The 15,814-nt window shown below is 39.4% G+C and overlaps 1 protein-coding gene across 6 annotated transcripts in view; it reads left to right on the top strand.

The window, feature by feature from the left end:
• The window catches only part of snu (ABC-type transporter snustorr), a 490,105-nt gene that overhangs the window by 179,393 nt on the left and 294,898 nt on the right, over positions 1-15,814 (top strand). Inside the window, exon 1 of one of the 6 annotated variants that reach the window (XM_083114470.1) lies at positions 7,238-7,639. The exons of the other annotated variants lie outside the window; for them this stretch is intronic. Within the exon in view, the coding sequence (XP_082970596.1) occupies positions 7,590-7,639 (50 nt within the window). The 5' untranslated portion in view covers positions 7,238-7,589. Of the gene's footprint in view, positions 1-7,237; positions 7,640-15,814 lie in introns of those variants that run through there. 6 annotated transcript variants of the gene reach the window in all.

The raw sequence follows: 15,814 nt of genomic DNA, 5'->3' as shown, positions 1-15,814 counted from the left end.
ATCGCGAAACCAAAATTGAACACCGGAACAAGCGCGAAAGGAACAACCGCGAAATGGATTAATAGCGAAAATTTCACTTTTGCGGTAGTTCTAGCGACCCAGCCAAGGAACTTCTAGGGCTGTCACGCCATTGGTTGTTATTACCAACGTATATGAATGATTTTGCGTCCAGTGGTCTGGAGTTCAATCCTCGATAAGAGCTTCAAAATCAAAGGCGTTGACCCAGCAGCGAGGACGGACATGGGAGCTACAGTTTGTCCCAGGAAACTGTGGAGCAAGGGGATAATCTCTCACACACGTTCATTGGTAGAGCTCTCGCGGGTCACTAATTGCGCAGACGCAGAGGATTTGTCTTCACTCATTTATTCCACAGACTCCTTGGACAGAGAATACTCGAAAAGAAGAGGAAGGGAACTACGATTCAAATATACAGCTAACAGCGGCGCCGCCACACGTCACCAAACAGAAAGCTGCTTACCATCTTAGCGATCCAGAAAACTATGGATTCCACTAATATCGGTCGTTTTAGATTATTTTTACATGTCACCCCCTCCCACTTCCACCCCTGGGGTTGCCAGAGGTGTCTTACCTCCCCCCCCCCACCAGTATTTGTTTCTAGATTGTAAGGTATATGTGTACCAAGTTTGGTTGAAATTGCTCCAGGCGTTCGAGAGTTATGCCGGAACATACATACATACATATATACACACATAAATCCATTTTATATACCCGGTGTCCCAGAAGTCTTTCCCTGATTACAAACTTCATTCATATCCGCTATATGCAAGGTAGAGATGTGAAAGTGGTGCCAAAATGTTGGAAAACTAACCAAGTTTTATTGTTACAGGTTTGAGTAACGTGTGTAGCAGTGTCAGTGCCCAGAAAACCGGAAATGTTCACAAATCAGGAAAAAGCTCAGCATGTCCTCTGGTATCACGAGACCCGGTCACCAATAACAGTGCAGAGGAACTTTCAAATGTACAGAATTCTGCCATCAATAAGTTGGTATTTAAAAAATGGAATTTATCTTCATTCCCAATTCCTGTCAAGTCCAAGAAACATTGTATGGAAAGATGTCACCCGATGTCAAGAGCATTAATTCCGGATTCCTTGGCACTGACACTGCTACACTACAGCCACATTACTGAAACCTGCAACAAATAAACTTGGTAAGTTTTCCAACATTTTGGTACCACTTTCACATCTCTACATTGCATATAGCGGATATGAATAAAGTTTGTAATCAGGGAAAGACTTCTGGGAGACCCTGTATATACGTATATAGATTCAATGTTACTAATAACGTATCGCAATCACGAGACATGTGCGGAAAATCAGATACCCTGTATGATGTGTTGGAAACTTGAAAAAAATCATAGGGAAGAAATTACAGTAAGCATTAACCGCCTCACCTACTCCCCCCACTTCGAACACTGACAGTGAAGCATCGTCCTATCTACCAATGGGCGTCCGGAAGGGGGGCAAGGGGGACCGTGCCCCCCCCTGGAAAATGAAAGTCAACCAAAAATTATGTATTTCACACATAAAATTTCATTTTAGCCACAATAATATGTGTTAATTATTGCATGAACACCATAGATTCAAATTTAAGCAATGTTTTTTTAGGGAACAACACTCTTTTGGGGGAAAATGTAACTTGTTTGCCCCCCCTGGAAAAAATACCTTCCTTGCCCCTCCCTGGAAAAAATCCTGCGGATGTCCATGTATCTACCTATCATATATATGTATGTATGTATGTATACGCATATGTATAAGGAGAGAGAGAGAAAGAGCCTTATTCCGAGAACTAAAAATGGCAAGCAGTATCCAAAACGGGCTGGTATTACCCTCATTTTCACTGATTTTATTTGGAATAAATATAATAGAATAAAATGACATCTAGAAATGGAGGTTCATAGGAATTATCGACTTTCCAGGCCATTTTTGATCACCGCATCCGTACTTCTTGAGAAATCAAAAGACCACGTCGTATCTCATAAACATACAGTCGAATGCCAGCCCCTCACTCGAGTAACAGGTTTGACTCTAAACTTACGTTTTTTACGATGGACCCTTATCTGTTGCATATTTTCAGGATTTTTTTCTTAGACTTTCTAACATTATATCATTAAAAATGTAAACTTTCGCCAGGCTTTGTGAAATGAAAAAAGGATATAGGCAATTAACAAGAAGGTAACGTAATAATTGTGATTTAACGTTACATTAAAATGTGCCGATGATATAATGTTTCTCTTTGCTCGAGTGCTTTCTCCACGGTCTCTGACGCCTGCAATTGTTGCGCGTTCTCTCTAGGTCAAGGCTGTGACTCTCAGTTCTTCAGGAGCAAAAAACCACAAACTGCAGTCACGCACACCTAAAAAAATACAGACTTTACTGAACAATTTGAAAAGAACTGACAAACTATAGACTACGATGGAAAACTGACTTAATGTTTTCCATTCCTGGTACTTATACCAAAGGTCATGTAAAAAGTGTTGATATATCTATGAGCTGGGTTGGAAATTCTGCTGCCTACCACTCCGTTCATACGAAAATGAGATGACATCAATAGAGACCGGATTGTAAAGGGAAAAAATGTCCTCTGAAAAGGACAGAAAAGAGGAAATTATTGCCAAAAAAGGAAAAAAAAGTACAATAGTCCTTTTTCATTTCCTTTTTTTTTTAAGGTAAAACACAGCGAATAATCTTCACCCCTTTCGATGAAATCTTCCTTGCAACAGCTTACCACATTCCATAACTTGCTGCCACTTGTACCTGGCTTCGCCATTTCACTAACACTCAATACTGTCGTCACTGCCACACAGTTAAGTTAAAACTATTCCAAAAACTTCACAATAACAGTCTAAATCTAGCAGATAAGTACACTTTCAACCCAACAGGCATGCTGTTTACAATGTGTTTGTTGCTGCGTAAGCCCAGATCGCATTGTTTCAACAATCGCTGCAACGTACTCCCAACACTCATAGAGGGCAGATGGCGCTTGTTCTTTCTTTCCTCTAAGCTGCACCAAATGGACAATTGTTGAATGTTTTGTTCAGAAACAGTCGTAAAAATATTTGATATCTTGTCAATGAAGGGACCAAGGAAGATGTTTTTAAATTTTTTAAAAAAGGGAATGTGGGCTGAAAAAGGAGAAAAGAGGCAAGTCAAAACCATGTAATCTTGTTGGTGGAAGATAATTATCAACACTGTTGTCATTTTTTCCATGATCCGTGTTGAAAAATAAAAAAGAACTTCCCTTTAAAGTCCGGTCTCGAGACTTCACTTTTTGAGCACAAACTCTGCTACTTTTGGAGTACGACTCATTCCTGAAAGGTTGCTGCAACTCAAGAGCAACTCATTTTCGTATGAACGGAGTGATAGACAGCAGAATTTCCAATCCAGCTCATAGATACAGTGAAACCTCCTTAAGCCGGAGTAAGTGGGGGGATAAGTTGACCGGTTTAACGAAAGACCGGATTAACTGAAATAACCTAAAGAAACAGTAGAAAGTGCATTAAAACTTCGTTTATAGCAACAAAACACGTTTATTATGGTGCATTTAAAGGGCATAGGCCAAAATACACTATACATGTAAAGAATACTGTACATACAATGCAGTACGTACCTACGCGATACCCATATTATGATGATGCCCGGCGGATCTGGCTCTGCATCACTTTTTTTTTGGTAACAGTAGTATAAGCCGGAGACACATTAAACTCGTTTATTTTCAAATAAAAATCATTGCTACTTACCTCATATGCATACCGGAACATTTTTCAAGCTGGGGATCACTTTTTTTTCCATGAAAAAAGCGTTAGTTTTAACATTATAATCATTTATTGGTCGTTGCTAATTCGGCGGGCAAATCTTGACTCACGTTGTCTGTCGTCAGCTTATATGCAGTATCGTCAGCTGATGTGCAGTGTTTCCAAACTTATGAACCGATAAATGCCGCGCAAACTATTCCCAAAAGGTTTTAAAGCGAAATTTGAGGCTAGACTCTACTTTACGTCCTTATCTGCATGATGATTGCTTCTTTGCGTTCGCGGTGCGCGATCGTGGTGCGGCACCCGGCATCTCTTCGGGTAAGTACCTTTTTCTTTTTACACTTTCTGTTCACGATAGCCCCACTATCCATTCACGGGGTCGAGGTATGCCTACGAGGTTAGGTTAGGCCTGTTAGGTTAGGTTCCATTAGCACTCATTTCACCCCTAAATATGTGCTTCGTCATCTAAAAAATTCCTCAGTACGTTCAATTATGCATATCCGGACAACATCGGTTTTTCTCGATTCACTCCTTCAGGAAATTTTTCCTAGCTTTGGGATTTACGTTGTTGAATTCCTTATAAAATAAGCTTTCCAACGATATATGACACGTATTCCTTAGGAAAAGGACGTAAACTAGATTCTTATATTAAATTGAAAAAAAAAACCGCTCACACGTCATCTTGTAAAACTACCGCGTGGTTGCTACACTGTGAGGGGGTTACATAACCAAACGCACGGAACATTTGATTCACGTAGTCGACGGTAATGGCGGCACGAGCTATCGCACAACGCAGATGCATGATTGACGAAAAATACCTTATTTACAGGCCAAATAAGTTGCACGATTCGAAAAAACAATTTCCCCGGCTTCAGAAAGTCCCCAAGAACGCAATTCCGTAAGTACTTTCTCGTCTTTTCTCCTGTACATTTTAAGAAATCCGTCTCCGGCTTATACTATCGTTACCCTTTCTTTCCTTTTTTTTTTTTAGCCTTTTGCCTGTCCGTATTAAGCAAAGTCCGATTTATCTGGGTCCGGATTAACGAGATTTTACTGTATACCAACATTTCTTATATAACCAACCTTTTGTATAAGTTTCAGGAATGGAAAACAGTAAAAGTCAGTTTCTGTGAAGTCAGTTTTGTGTGTGTTTGTGTGTGTGTGTGTGTGTGTGTGTGTGTGTGTGTGTGTCTGACTGCAATTTATGATTATGACATTACAACTATGACAGTGCGATGATTTTTTATCAATTAGTTTTACCATTTTCCTACCAGTGTTGACAGCATTTCTTGAGTACTGGGCTTCCTTCAGTTGCTGAAAAGTTGTAATATTTCTGTCTAAGAGACATATTTCCTGCTACGTTATTTATATCATGTATATGAGATCAGGGTATCAGAGAGATCAGAGTGCTGCAAAATGTCCGTGTTATGAGGACAATGAAGGAGTTATAGTGGTCAATTTAGGTCTTGCAATCGAGAAAACAGCGGCTATGTGCTGACCATTTGTCACCCAATGAAAGCGTCAATTGGCACCCTTGGCCCCCAAAGGGTTGTTACCCCACCGATTTTTTTCGGTCTGTTTTGACCCATTCCGCCAAAAGTAGAATTTCCCACCAGCCAAAAATTAGGCGTAGTGAGGACTTTCTCTATATCTAAGTTGGTAAAGCAACGGTACTCTATGTCAGAAAGTCAAGTACGAGTTTTGGCAGACGCTTCATTTTCAGCGAAGTTTCTGGACCTCTCTAATTGGGAAGGCTCTGGGGCTGAACCCCCCCCCCCCCCCGAAATCCTGCAAATATGTTCATGGTAAATGATTTTACTTCCTTAGCATGATTAAGCATCTTGTATAATAAGTAGTATACTGAGAAATTCATCTTCAGGGCTTCTACCCTCAACCTTTTCGTCTTTACATGGCGGCTGCTGATAAAGGGTAATAAGAGCCCGGGACATCATGTTATAACATATTTTTCAATTGGCTTCGGATCTATGATTGGGGTGAGATCTTTACATATCTGATGAAAATCAGTCGAAATAGACAAACTTGACAAAGCATATTTTGACATATTTCACCAATTTCGCGTTCTTACAACATATTTCTTCAATTTTGTTGTAATAACACATATTTCTGTATAATTTCGTAATTCTCTCCCTCATAATCGGTTAATTCATAATTTTTTTCTTCGTAGCTTTAGCTCAACGGATAGTTCATATTGTCGATGGCAGGATATGGAAATTACGGAGGAAGAAAGATGCCGTCTTTTCTTAGTACAGAACAATAACACCCCACTTCTTTTGTACCGCCGACAATTGATAGCCATGCAAACATTATTGAGGCAAAATGTTCTCTCTCATTGTTGCACGGGAAGTAAACAAGTTTCGTTCTCATTTCTTTGCCTTTTTTGCTTTTCACAAAAATCAGTCAAAAGTAAAAATAACATTCGGTACATTACAGCCCCTACTCTACTCTATCGGGTATGGGAGAAATTCGAGAGTACTGTTGTGCATATTTTTGGCTTTACTGGAAATATTTCTGCATTTTTCTGACATATTTGTAATTTTTCATGACATATTTTCCAATTTCTATGACATAATTACATACATATTTTACACTTTTATAGGACATAAATTCCCGGTCCCTAATAACATAAACAACCCGTGTCTCTACAGTCCGTAAGGGCCTTGGCCTATTTCCCAACAGCCAGTCTCCCTCCCACAATCCTACCTAGAGCTGTGGAGATCTACCGGTAATGGGGTGATGTGGGGTCAGCACGTCGAACCCCCAGCCGTTATAGGAGATATCCGTGACCGTGTTACGCTACTCACTCGTAGCTCCCCAATTGCCTCACGATGGTGCCACCGGTCCTATACACAGGCCGAGAACCCTGAGACTGAACACAGCCAGACTCTGAAATAAAATTATGGCTACAGGCCTGGCGCAGTGGTAATATTGTCGCCTTGTAATCAAAGGGTCGCGTGTTCGATTCCCGGTGGAGGCACATTTCAAACTGAAACAAGAAAAAAAGGATTTTAGTGACAAAAATAATAGTTGAATTGCAACACTGCTGGATATAGGTATTGCGTACATCCGTTCACTTTCAGCACTTTCACTTTCATAGTCGTGGTGATCCTGCAGTAAAGAATGTGACAATACACAAACAATAATTTCCAGAAGACTGGAATTTGATGTCTTCCAGGGGCTTGCGATCACCTGTTCGGTGGATCCAGGTGCGCTGAGGGGGAAGCTCGGAGTCGGACGTGATTTTTCGGCTTCCACCTGAGCGCCGATACTTTCGTGAAGGTGGAAGGAGGGGGGATAGGAAGGATTTCCACAAAATTTCCCCCGGGGTGTAATTCCAAGTCGCGATCTAAGTAGGACGCTTACGAGTTTGACAAGCCTAAAAGTTTTTCCTGTTCGCGCATGCGTGCTGCTGCCGAGAGAGTCGCACGAGAGAGATACAAGGTTGAGCGTGTTTGGAAGCCCGAGAAGGAGCGTTCGCCAAGCACATCATCAATTCCATCAGTTCTGTTCGACAAGCTGCCAACTGTGCACCTAAAAAGAGAACTTTGTAAGGAGCGAGCAACATTTCGAGACTACGCGTTTTCATTTTCAATGCCACTTTCCCGTCTCCACGCACCGTGACGTGATTCCGCTCATTATCATTCGAGAAGCTTGCTAAGATTCCACACACGCTTGTTTCACCTCGTCTGGAGTTTTGTTTTGTCGGGAAACGTTCTGTGGAAACGCGATTCTGGTGATACGGTTCTCTTTATCTGGAAGTGTCAAGTGTTTCTTGAGACAAGTGACCGCGCAGTCAAGATGTCAACGTCACCGACGGATCCCAACCAAATGTTTAGTTGGGCTAGAAGGTAAGTGAACAGCTTTTCTGTCTGTCTGTCTGTCCATCAAGAGTACCTTTTACAGTGTAGAAAACCGGAAATAGATAACGTGAGGGGCTACACTTTCAAAGGGTTCAGAAAAATTTCTCTAAGCCGAGGTTTATTCAGAATTTTCCACTTGAAGGAGGAAAAGGATTTGGAGAGTGTTGGAAAAACATTCGGCAGGGAAGTTGGAGCGTATGGATATATCACTGCCGCTAACATGGACGTCCGCAGGATTTTTTCCAGGGAGGGGCAGGCAAAGTATTTTTTTCAGGAGGGGCATATTTTGTCCATAATAGTGATGCCTCCTCAAAAAACACTGCTTCAGTCTGAAACGATAATCTTCCTTCAACACGCTATAATAATTAACGTAAATTACTGTGACTAAAATGAAATGGTGTGTGAAATATATAATTTTTAGATTTACCGTGCCCCCCTTGCCCCCTTCTTCCGAATGTCCATGGCGCTAAGTATAATTAGTATAATAGTCCGCGTTTATGCTGTTGGCCTCCTCGATGACGCAGTGATAGCGTACACTTTAAACTGTAGGTCCAATCCCAATTAACCTTACTGTGCGTAAAGTTAAAACAAAAAATCAATCAAACATTATGCTGTCGTTTAATACTACTTCCTTCTAAGAGTGGCATTATCAGAGAAAGTGTTTGGATGGACACAAGGGTGGACGACAAAATTCATTCATCTACCATCGACTTCTGTGGTCTTATCGGCTCGATCAAATACTTATTTTAGAAAGTTTCTTTATTTCTGTGGGTTCTGCTCCCTTCTGACGACGTTCCGACCAACAAATTATATCACTACAGTTGCTGTACTTCCTGTCATGTAGATCGTTGGCACGCAAAAGCCACACAGGCAGTGTTCGATGGAGGTGTGAGGGAAGTCTTTTGACAAATTACTTTCCGGAGGAAATCCTCCCCAACCTTGGTTCACACTGTCCAACAATGCAAACACCCTTCCACCTAGGAATTTCCACCTCAAGGTCCTTTGGTCCAGTATTCCTGCGATTGGAAACACTGAAAAGAAGTAAGAGAAATCAAATATCACCAAAGTTAATATTTCCTGAGACCAGACGCCAGGACCTTGGTAGCCTGACAGGGTTCGAAATCCTGGGGGTGATTTCCCCCACCAACATTCTTGGCCTCAAAAATTCCCCCACCAAAAATTTCCGGGGGGAGAGTTTTCGTTACAACAAACAAAAGATAAGCAATTACTTTTAATTTCAAATATACTGTACTAAGAATAATATTGAAAACATACACAAATTAGTGCAGTTGTGATTGTTCAATGTTTTTTCTCTCTCAAGAGATCATTAACAAATCTATATCAATACGCACAATAAAAGTAAAGCAAGAATGCAATAACTATGAAATCTAATTGATTTAAATTAACATAAAACTTGCACATAATAAAACCACTTCAACTATTTCATAATTTATTAACATCTTTAACCAGTTAGCAAAGGATGTAGTTTGCTACTTTATAAATATCTGATATACATATAAGTAACAAATTTCTTTCTTTGGGTGTAATTAATAATAATACTATTTATAATTACTAATTTAGTAATTTATTTTAACTTTTAATAACATTATAAATATGTATATCGCATAATTTATATGTATGTTTGTGGGGGAGGGGGATTTCGCACCTTGCATTTCGAGGCCCTTTTGCATGTCGCTGGGAACTATCTGTCTTTCTCAAAATAAAAATATGGAAGATAACGTCGTTCCCTGTTCTTAGCACAACGCAATGAAAAGAAGTGTGTCAGAATTTTCTATCTTGCGGATGTAAGTTCTGTTAAAATATTTCGTTAATTCTCATACTCAAATATGTACAGTGAAATTTCTCATACATGTTATAGTCAGTGGATTGCCTTATTTTTTGTTCGTTTCTCCAACTTTAAAAATAAAATATGTATTTTCGAGGTCAGTTCAGCGTATTTTTTGGCTAGAATGTACAATATAAAGAAAGTCTCTAATTCACTTCATACTTCTTATACTTACTTCTTATGCACTCCTAGAGACGTATCTCGAGTTACGAGACGGGAGTCGCGTGTTAAAATTGTATATTTATTTGTAGAAGTTGTAAAATAACGTTGTTAATTACCGCGATAATTATCCATAAAGAAACACGGGCACCATCTTCCATATCAGAACAAATGACGTTCGAAATTCCTTGCGCCGTCTACAGCGTTGCCACACTGTTCAGAGCATTGGTCGTTGAAAGTGATAATTTAGGCGGGAGAGAAAATTATTAACGTGACATAGCCCCACGAACCATCACGGGGACGAGGTATGCCTACTAGGTTAGGTTAGGCCTGTTAGGTTAGGTTCCATTAGCACTCCTTTCGTTCAATTTACCATATACGGACAACTACAGGTAAGTTTGGCAACAGTGCTTTAACGTTGATTTCAGGAAATTATGGCGTCTCCTGTATTGATGAAACGTTGTTGGTCAGTTACGTGCTACAAAACTATAAATTTCTAATTGAAAGTGATCATTGGTTCACAAATCATTCACGGATAACCATTTCAGGTAATGTTAGATTAGCTTTAGTTATGTTAGGCAAGCATAGTTATAATATTTCGTTTGTAAAAATACGCAAATACTCCACCGCTGATTTTAGGAAAAATGGCGTGTTTTGTGAAACATTGTTCGTCATTTACGTGCTACATAACTACGAATTCCGTATTCAAAGTGATTATTCACCCAAAAACCATTCACGGAAGGTTCAGTTAGGTTAAGTTAGGTTAGGCAAGCATAGTTATAACATTTCGTTTGTAAAACTTATAAAATTTCGTTCGTAAAACTACGGATATAAACCTTCATAAAAATTGAAAAAAATATTTATTTTCAAATTTCCGACTTCGCCCCCGATTTTTAACAACAGATTCGTGATTGGGAGGTCAAAATTAGTTAGTAAACCGAAAATTAAAAAAATTGGAGACTTTCTCTATATTGTAAATTCGCTCCATTTTTTTCTCCACAAAGTGCTCAGGTTTGAATAATATCTTAAAAGTTTAAGAAGTTCGTATATAGGGGCTGTATGGGGATATCTAGACACAAAGTGATCATAATTGAGATTTTGTGAAAACATTTAGGGGTTGTTGTGGAAATTGTGGGTGGTTTATGGATAAATCACTTGGGTTTCGAAGTAATGTACAGTCAATGTGGATGTAGATCCATAGCACCTTCGAAAAACACACAACTATGTTAACTGAATGTGGAAAAAGAAGGTACTGTCATAAATATATTAAAATTACAAAATGTTCAACTTATATCAATCCTGAACAAATTCGTGGAAGTAAAATAAAACACGAAGGAAAGCCACATGGATAACCTAGAGTAGGATGTGAAGAGATTACGAATGAAAGATGCTAAGTTGAAGGGGCAGGGGATTATTAGCTACCTCTCAAGGCAATAATTAAGCTGTTTTTTATTATTGGAGATAGGTGATAAAGTTATTTTTAGTGGCTAGTGCGTATACATAACCTTGTGGTGTAATCTCTGGAGGTTACAGTGCATCCATGGAGGGGAGGGGGGTTGAGGTAGGTCCCGCACATTATTGTTCTCGGCTACAGTGAAAGTCAGTTACCTCTAACACTACGAAAATTTCCTCAACACTTTTTTTTTTTTTTTTTTTTTTGCAAAGGCCCAATTTACGACCATTTTGGCTGAAAATTTACCCCTAAATACGAACTTACACCCCAAAATGGAAATTTCTGGGGGTGCTTCAATCAGCACCACGTTCTCTCCAAGGCTTGATGTTGGAAATATTCCGCGAGACTCCAGTCGAACCTGTTTGGTAGTCGGACACCCTACCGACTAAACCAACGAGATTCCTGATGGACGTACCTTCAGCTAGCGAATGTACTTCAAAACCCTCAGAATGTTTCGTAATCTCTTTCCTCAGTTCGAATGTGCCGCCCCTTTCCCCTGGATCATCTTGCGAGGTAAAGATTGTTCCTCGACAAGTGCCTGGGATCAGTAGAGAAGGTGTTTGGGTGAAATCAGCCTCATGTGGGAATCGGAAGATCTTGACGTAAGCAGAAACAGCTGAATAACAACTGTTCCTGTTGTTTCCTTGAATGCTGCTTTCTCATGTCGGCCCCATCGCTTAATATCAGCCTGGTTTTCCCACCGTGGTTTCCCAAATAAAGAAGCAAGCTGGAATTTTGAACGCACCAGAAGAAAAACAACAATGTAGTTTTGTCTCGCTGATGAAATAATATATGAGAAGCGTATAAATACGCATATACATCTGTGCGCTGGAAAATATGATGCATTTTGATGCATATTTTTATGGCGTGGAAGAAACACCAAAGTGCATCACCTGATTGAAGTGAGGATTTCGTTCAGTCGAGATGCACTTCAATGCATCAGTTGATGTTCCTTGATGCACCTTCCTGCATCTTTTTGGATGATGCACTTAAACGTTTGGTCTAAGCTACAGAGTTTATGTAGCTCAGACGAAACGTTTAAGTGCATCATCGAAAAAGATGCATTCTGGTGCATCAAAATGCATCAGGGTGCATCAAAGCGCATCAACTGATTCATTGAAGTGCATCTCGATTGAAATAAATCCTCACTTGAATCAAATGATGCACTTTGGTGTTTCTTCCACGACATACAAAAATGCATCAAATTCAAATGCATCAATCGATGCATTCTGATGCATCAATCGATATGATTCATTTAGTTCTCTGAGTACACCCTAACCCTAATTCCTAAAAGCTTAATGTTGATCCGGAATCGTGAAGACAATTCCGGATCTACTTAAGATATCAGTAACGGACTCAGGTTTGGAAAGTCCGATAGGAGCAGCGATGTGTTGACCACGCACCACCAGTAAATATCCGCCTTCGCTGGCTTTGACCATAAATAAGTGCACTATACAATTAGCTTATTCATTGACTGTAAACCAACACGAAACATTTCTTGGGTTTGAACTCGTATCCCTCGGCCAACCACAAACCTCACAGTAGGTGCTTCTCCAGAATAGATAAACAGCCATGCGTTTCCTTGTGGTAACTTTCATCACCTTAGCAACGAACGCTGCTTCTTTTCCCACAAAAGGACGTTTCCAGTATAGAATACAGCAGGAGCTAGAGGAATGAATGAAAGTTTGTAGCACAAATATTCTGTGCTAAATTCCTTCGAATTTTCACTCTTTCCCTCGCTTTCTCAAAAGCGTCAGCACCTGCAGTCGTGTCGGCCAAAAGTAGTTGTTTCTGTGGAAAAGGTTAGTTTCTGCAACGATTCACAATTTCAGTAAGCTCTGAAATACAGAGAACTGGAACCGAGAGGAAATTAAAAAACGAGAGATAAACGGGAACTTATAGCTGGTTGATTGGTTCAGTCCCGATTAGCCTTACTGTGCATAAAGTGGACTTAAAACACCAAATCCCTTCCCCTATTACGTGAGCACAAGTACCTAGACAACAAAATCTATATCGTGACTCAGAGAATTGAAATAAAATAATTAGGAGTACTTTGGCAATTACTAATATTGGAGAGAATATCTCCTTATCAAAGAACAATGTAAAATACACGGAAATGATAAAAATGGAATAATGAAATAATAAAAGAGAAAACCAATATGCTTCACGCTAGAAAAGTATTGGAATGCGAATTTGTATAACTATATTTTAATAGTTTTACTAACACTTTTATTTTAGTTATTTTTTTGCATGTGTTTTAATATTTCGTGCACTATTTGAACTTATTAGTAGAGCACTAATAATGGTCATTTGCCTGTGGAAGCTTTTGTAAAGCGTGAAGTACAGGATCCGCCCTTATCAAAACCAAAGCTATCTATATAGAGACACTCAGCACACACACAGTGCAACAGATGATTATATCTGGAAGTCCAGACATCAGAGTCTCGTTAGCCTAGGATATGAAATTTATACTTAAATGAGATTAATAGCACACAAGACAAGAAAATAAGAAAGGGAGGGAAAAACATTGGATAATTGGCACTGAAAAAATGGAAAATATGTTCCAAACAAGAAGAAGCGCTAAACCAAAGCAGAAAATAGGTACGGAAAAGTGGAACATAACACACTAAAATGAGGAAAATCAGAACTAACAAACTAACAGCCACCAGAAGGAACGACAATGGGACAAGTGAACACGTTTTAGTGGTCATTAACTCGCCCTTAATCCTGTAAGAAGCAGAAAGAGAAATGACCTGTAGAAATGTTATCCGGCAATGACTTTTCCGTACCATCAAAACATGTGATTCCATGGAATGATTGCTCATAAGGAAAGTATGCATTTAATGATGGCAATGGCAGCCGCTGTACAATGCGTTCGACCGTTAAGTTGTAGATAAGAATGTTATTCCTGCCTACTTGCCTTTGTAGTGACGATTCCTGCGTGGCTATTCTTGGATTCGGTCTTGTAAACATGGCATTAAGCAAACATGATCCTATACGCAGAACAAAACAGCAAAGCACAAAAATAAAGAGAGTATACTTTATTAGAATTTGCATTATAGGTAGTAGATTATAGAGAGAGGAGGCAACTCAGTTTTTCCTTCCAATTTTCACGAACGAATTTCTCGAAAAATCAAATTGATCCTAATGTCGAAATGTCAGAATTAATAAGCTTTTCAGCGTTTGAAACGAATTCCTCTTTTATGAATGCGAGTCCATTCGACCCAAGTTCCTGAAAACCCCTTTCATTTGAAGTTGTTCCGCGTCGCTGGATGATTTTCAGAAAAATGTTGGAAGTCGTTTAAAGCTTAAATTTAACTTTATCTCCAGGTTTCAGAAAGCTTGGTGGATCAAATCTTGATTTTTTGAAAGCTTATTAATTCTGACATTTCGACAATAGGAAAATGATTTTGTATACAAACCAAACCAGACTTATTTATCATTGCAACGCAAACAATATGTGTTATTTTTCAATTCAACTATCAACCGTACTTCTTTCTGATTGCAGAAATATTATGTTGAAACCAAAATCAGGGGCGGCTCAAGACAAAATTTCACCCGGGCGAGGTGGATTTTTGGCATCCCCTATTTTCCACCCTGCGGCACACCACCATCTTTCTACCCTGGCTCTCCTACTTTCCACCTTCATCCAATTAAACAAATATTTATATATATATATATATATATATATATATATATATATATATATATATATATATATATATATATATATTTGTCACGCACCGTGGCAGTGCGGTGTCATGTTTTGGGCTCCGGCTGCGGAACGCGCGCAGGTTCGAGTATTATGGATGAAACATAACAATTCTTCTCCTGAGATTTCGGCCTGTGTATGGAACGGGTGGTCACACACCATCGTGAGGAAATTGGGGAGCTACGAACGAGTAGCATAACCCAGTCACGTAAACCTATAACAACTGGGGGTTTCGTCGTGCTGACCACACGTCACTCTGGTTGGATGATCGAACACCTCTGGTGCGAGTGAGGCCACCAGTCGGTAGGTAAGCTTTGGTTCTCAAGGGCTGTTGCGCCACATTTTTATTATTATTAAGTTTTACATAATAATATATGGGTCTGAGGGGCTCTAGCTCAAATAATTTGCCTGTTATTATATTTTACTGTAGAAATACAGTCTCAAAATGCGTCATCATTATACACTTAAAGAATTCTTACAAATTAATTACTGACTGAGTGTTACCAAAATATCTCGTAATAATTACATCTCCAATATGTTACTTTGAAGCTCCCCATATTACTTACACTATCCGTGATCACATTGTTATTAGGAGAGCTTATAATCAGGATCGATGGGCACTAAAAACTCTAAAAATGGGCAGACAAAGAAAACCCAAAAAAACAAATTCGCACTATAAAACTGACGAGCATTTGACAGATTTTTCATTATTTTCCCATATTAAGCACTCAAAAAGCATTTATATTCGAGAGAAGATATGGCCACTATGGCCTGAACCAGTTTTTAAACATAAAACCCTACATTTTATGGCCAAGGATCAAGGAAAAAAATATGAACACAGGGCAAATCTTCAACCTGAACATTTTATTGAATCAAATTATGCAGCAAATCTCCGAGTTCAGCCCATGTAATGTTTTGCAAGTTGGCACTACTTCCGAGGGCTCAAATGTATCCGTCTTGACTCCCCCCCTTTCCCTACTCTTTGCTCCCAAC

Source organism: Lepisma saccharinum, chromosome 29 (genome assembly GCF_977018435.1).
Source record: "Lepisma saccharinum chromosome 29, izLepSacc3.1, whole genome shotgun sequence".
In the NCBI taxonomy this organism is placed as follows: Eukaryota; Metazoa; Arthropoda; class Insecta; order Zygentoma; family Lepismatidae; genus Lepisma; species Lepisma saccharinum.
Note: the sequence above shows the minus strand (reverse complement) of the source record. Positions and strands in the feature narration are given on the sequence as shown.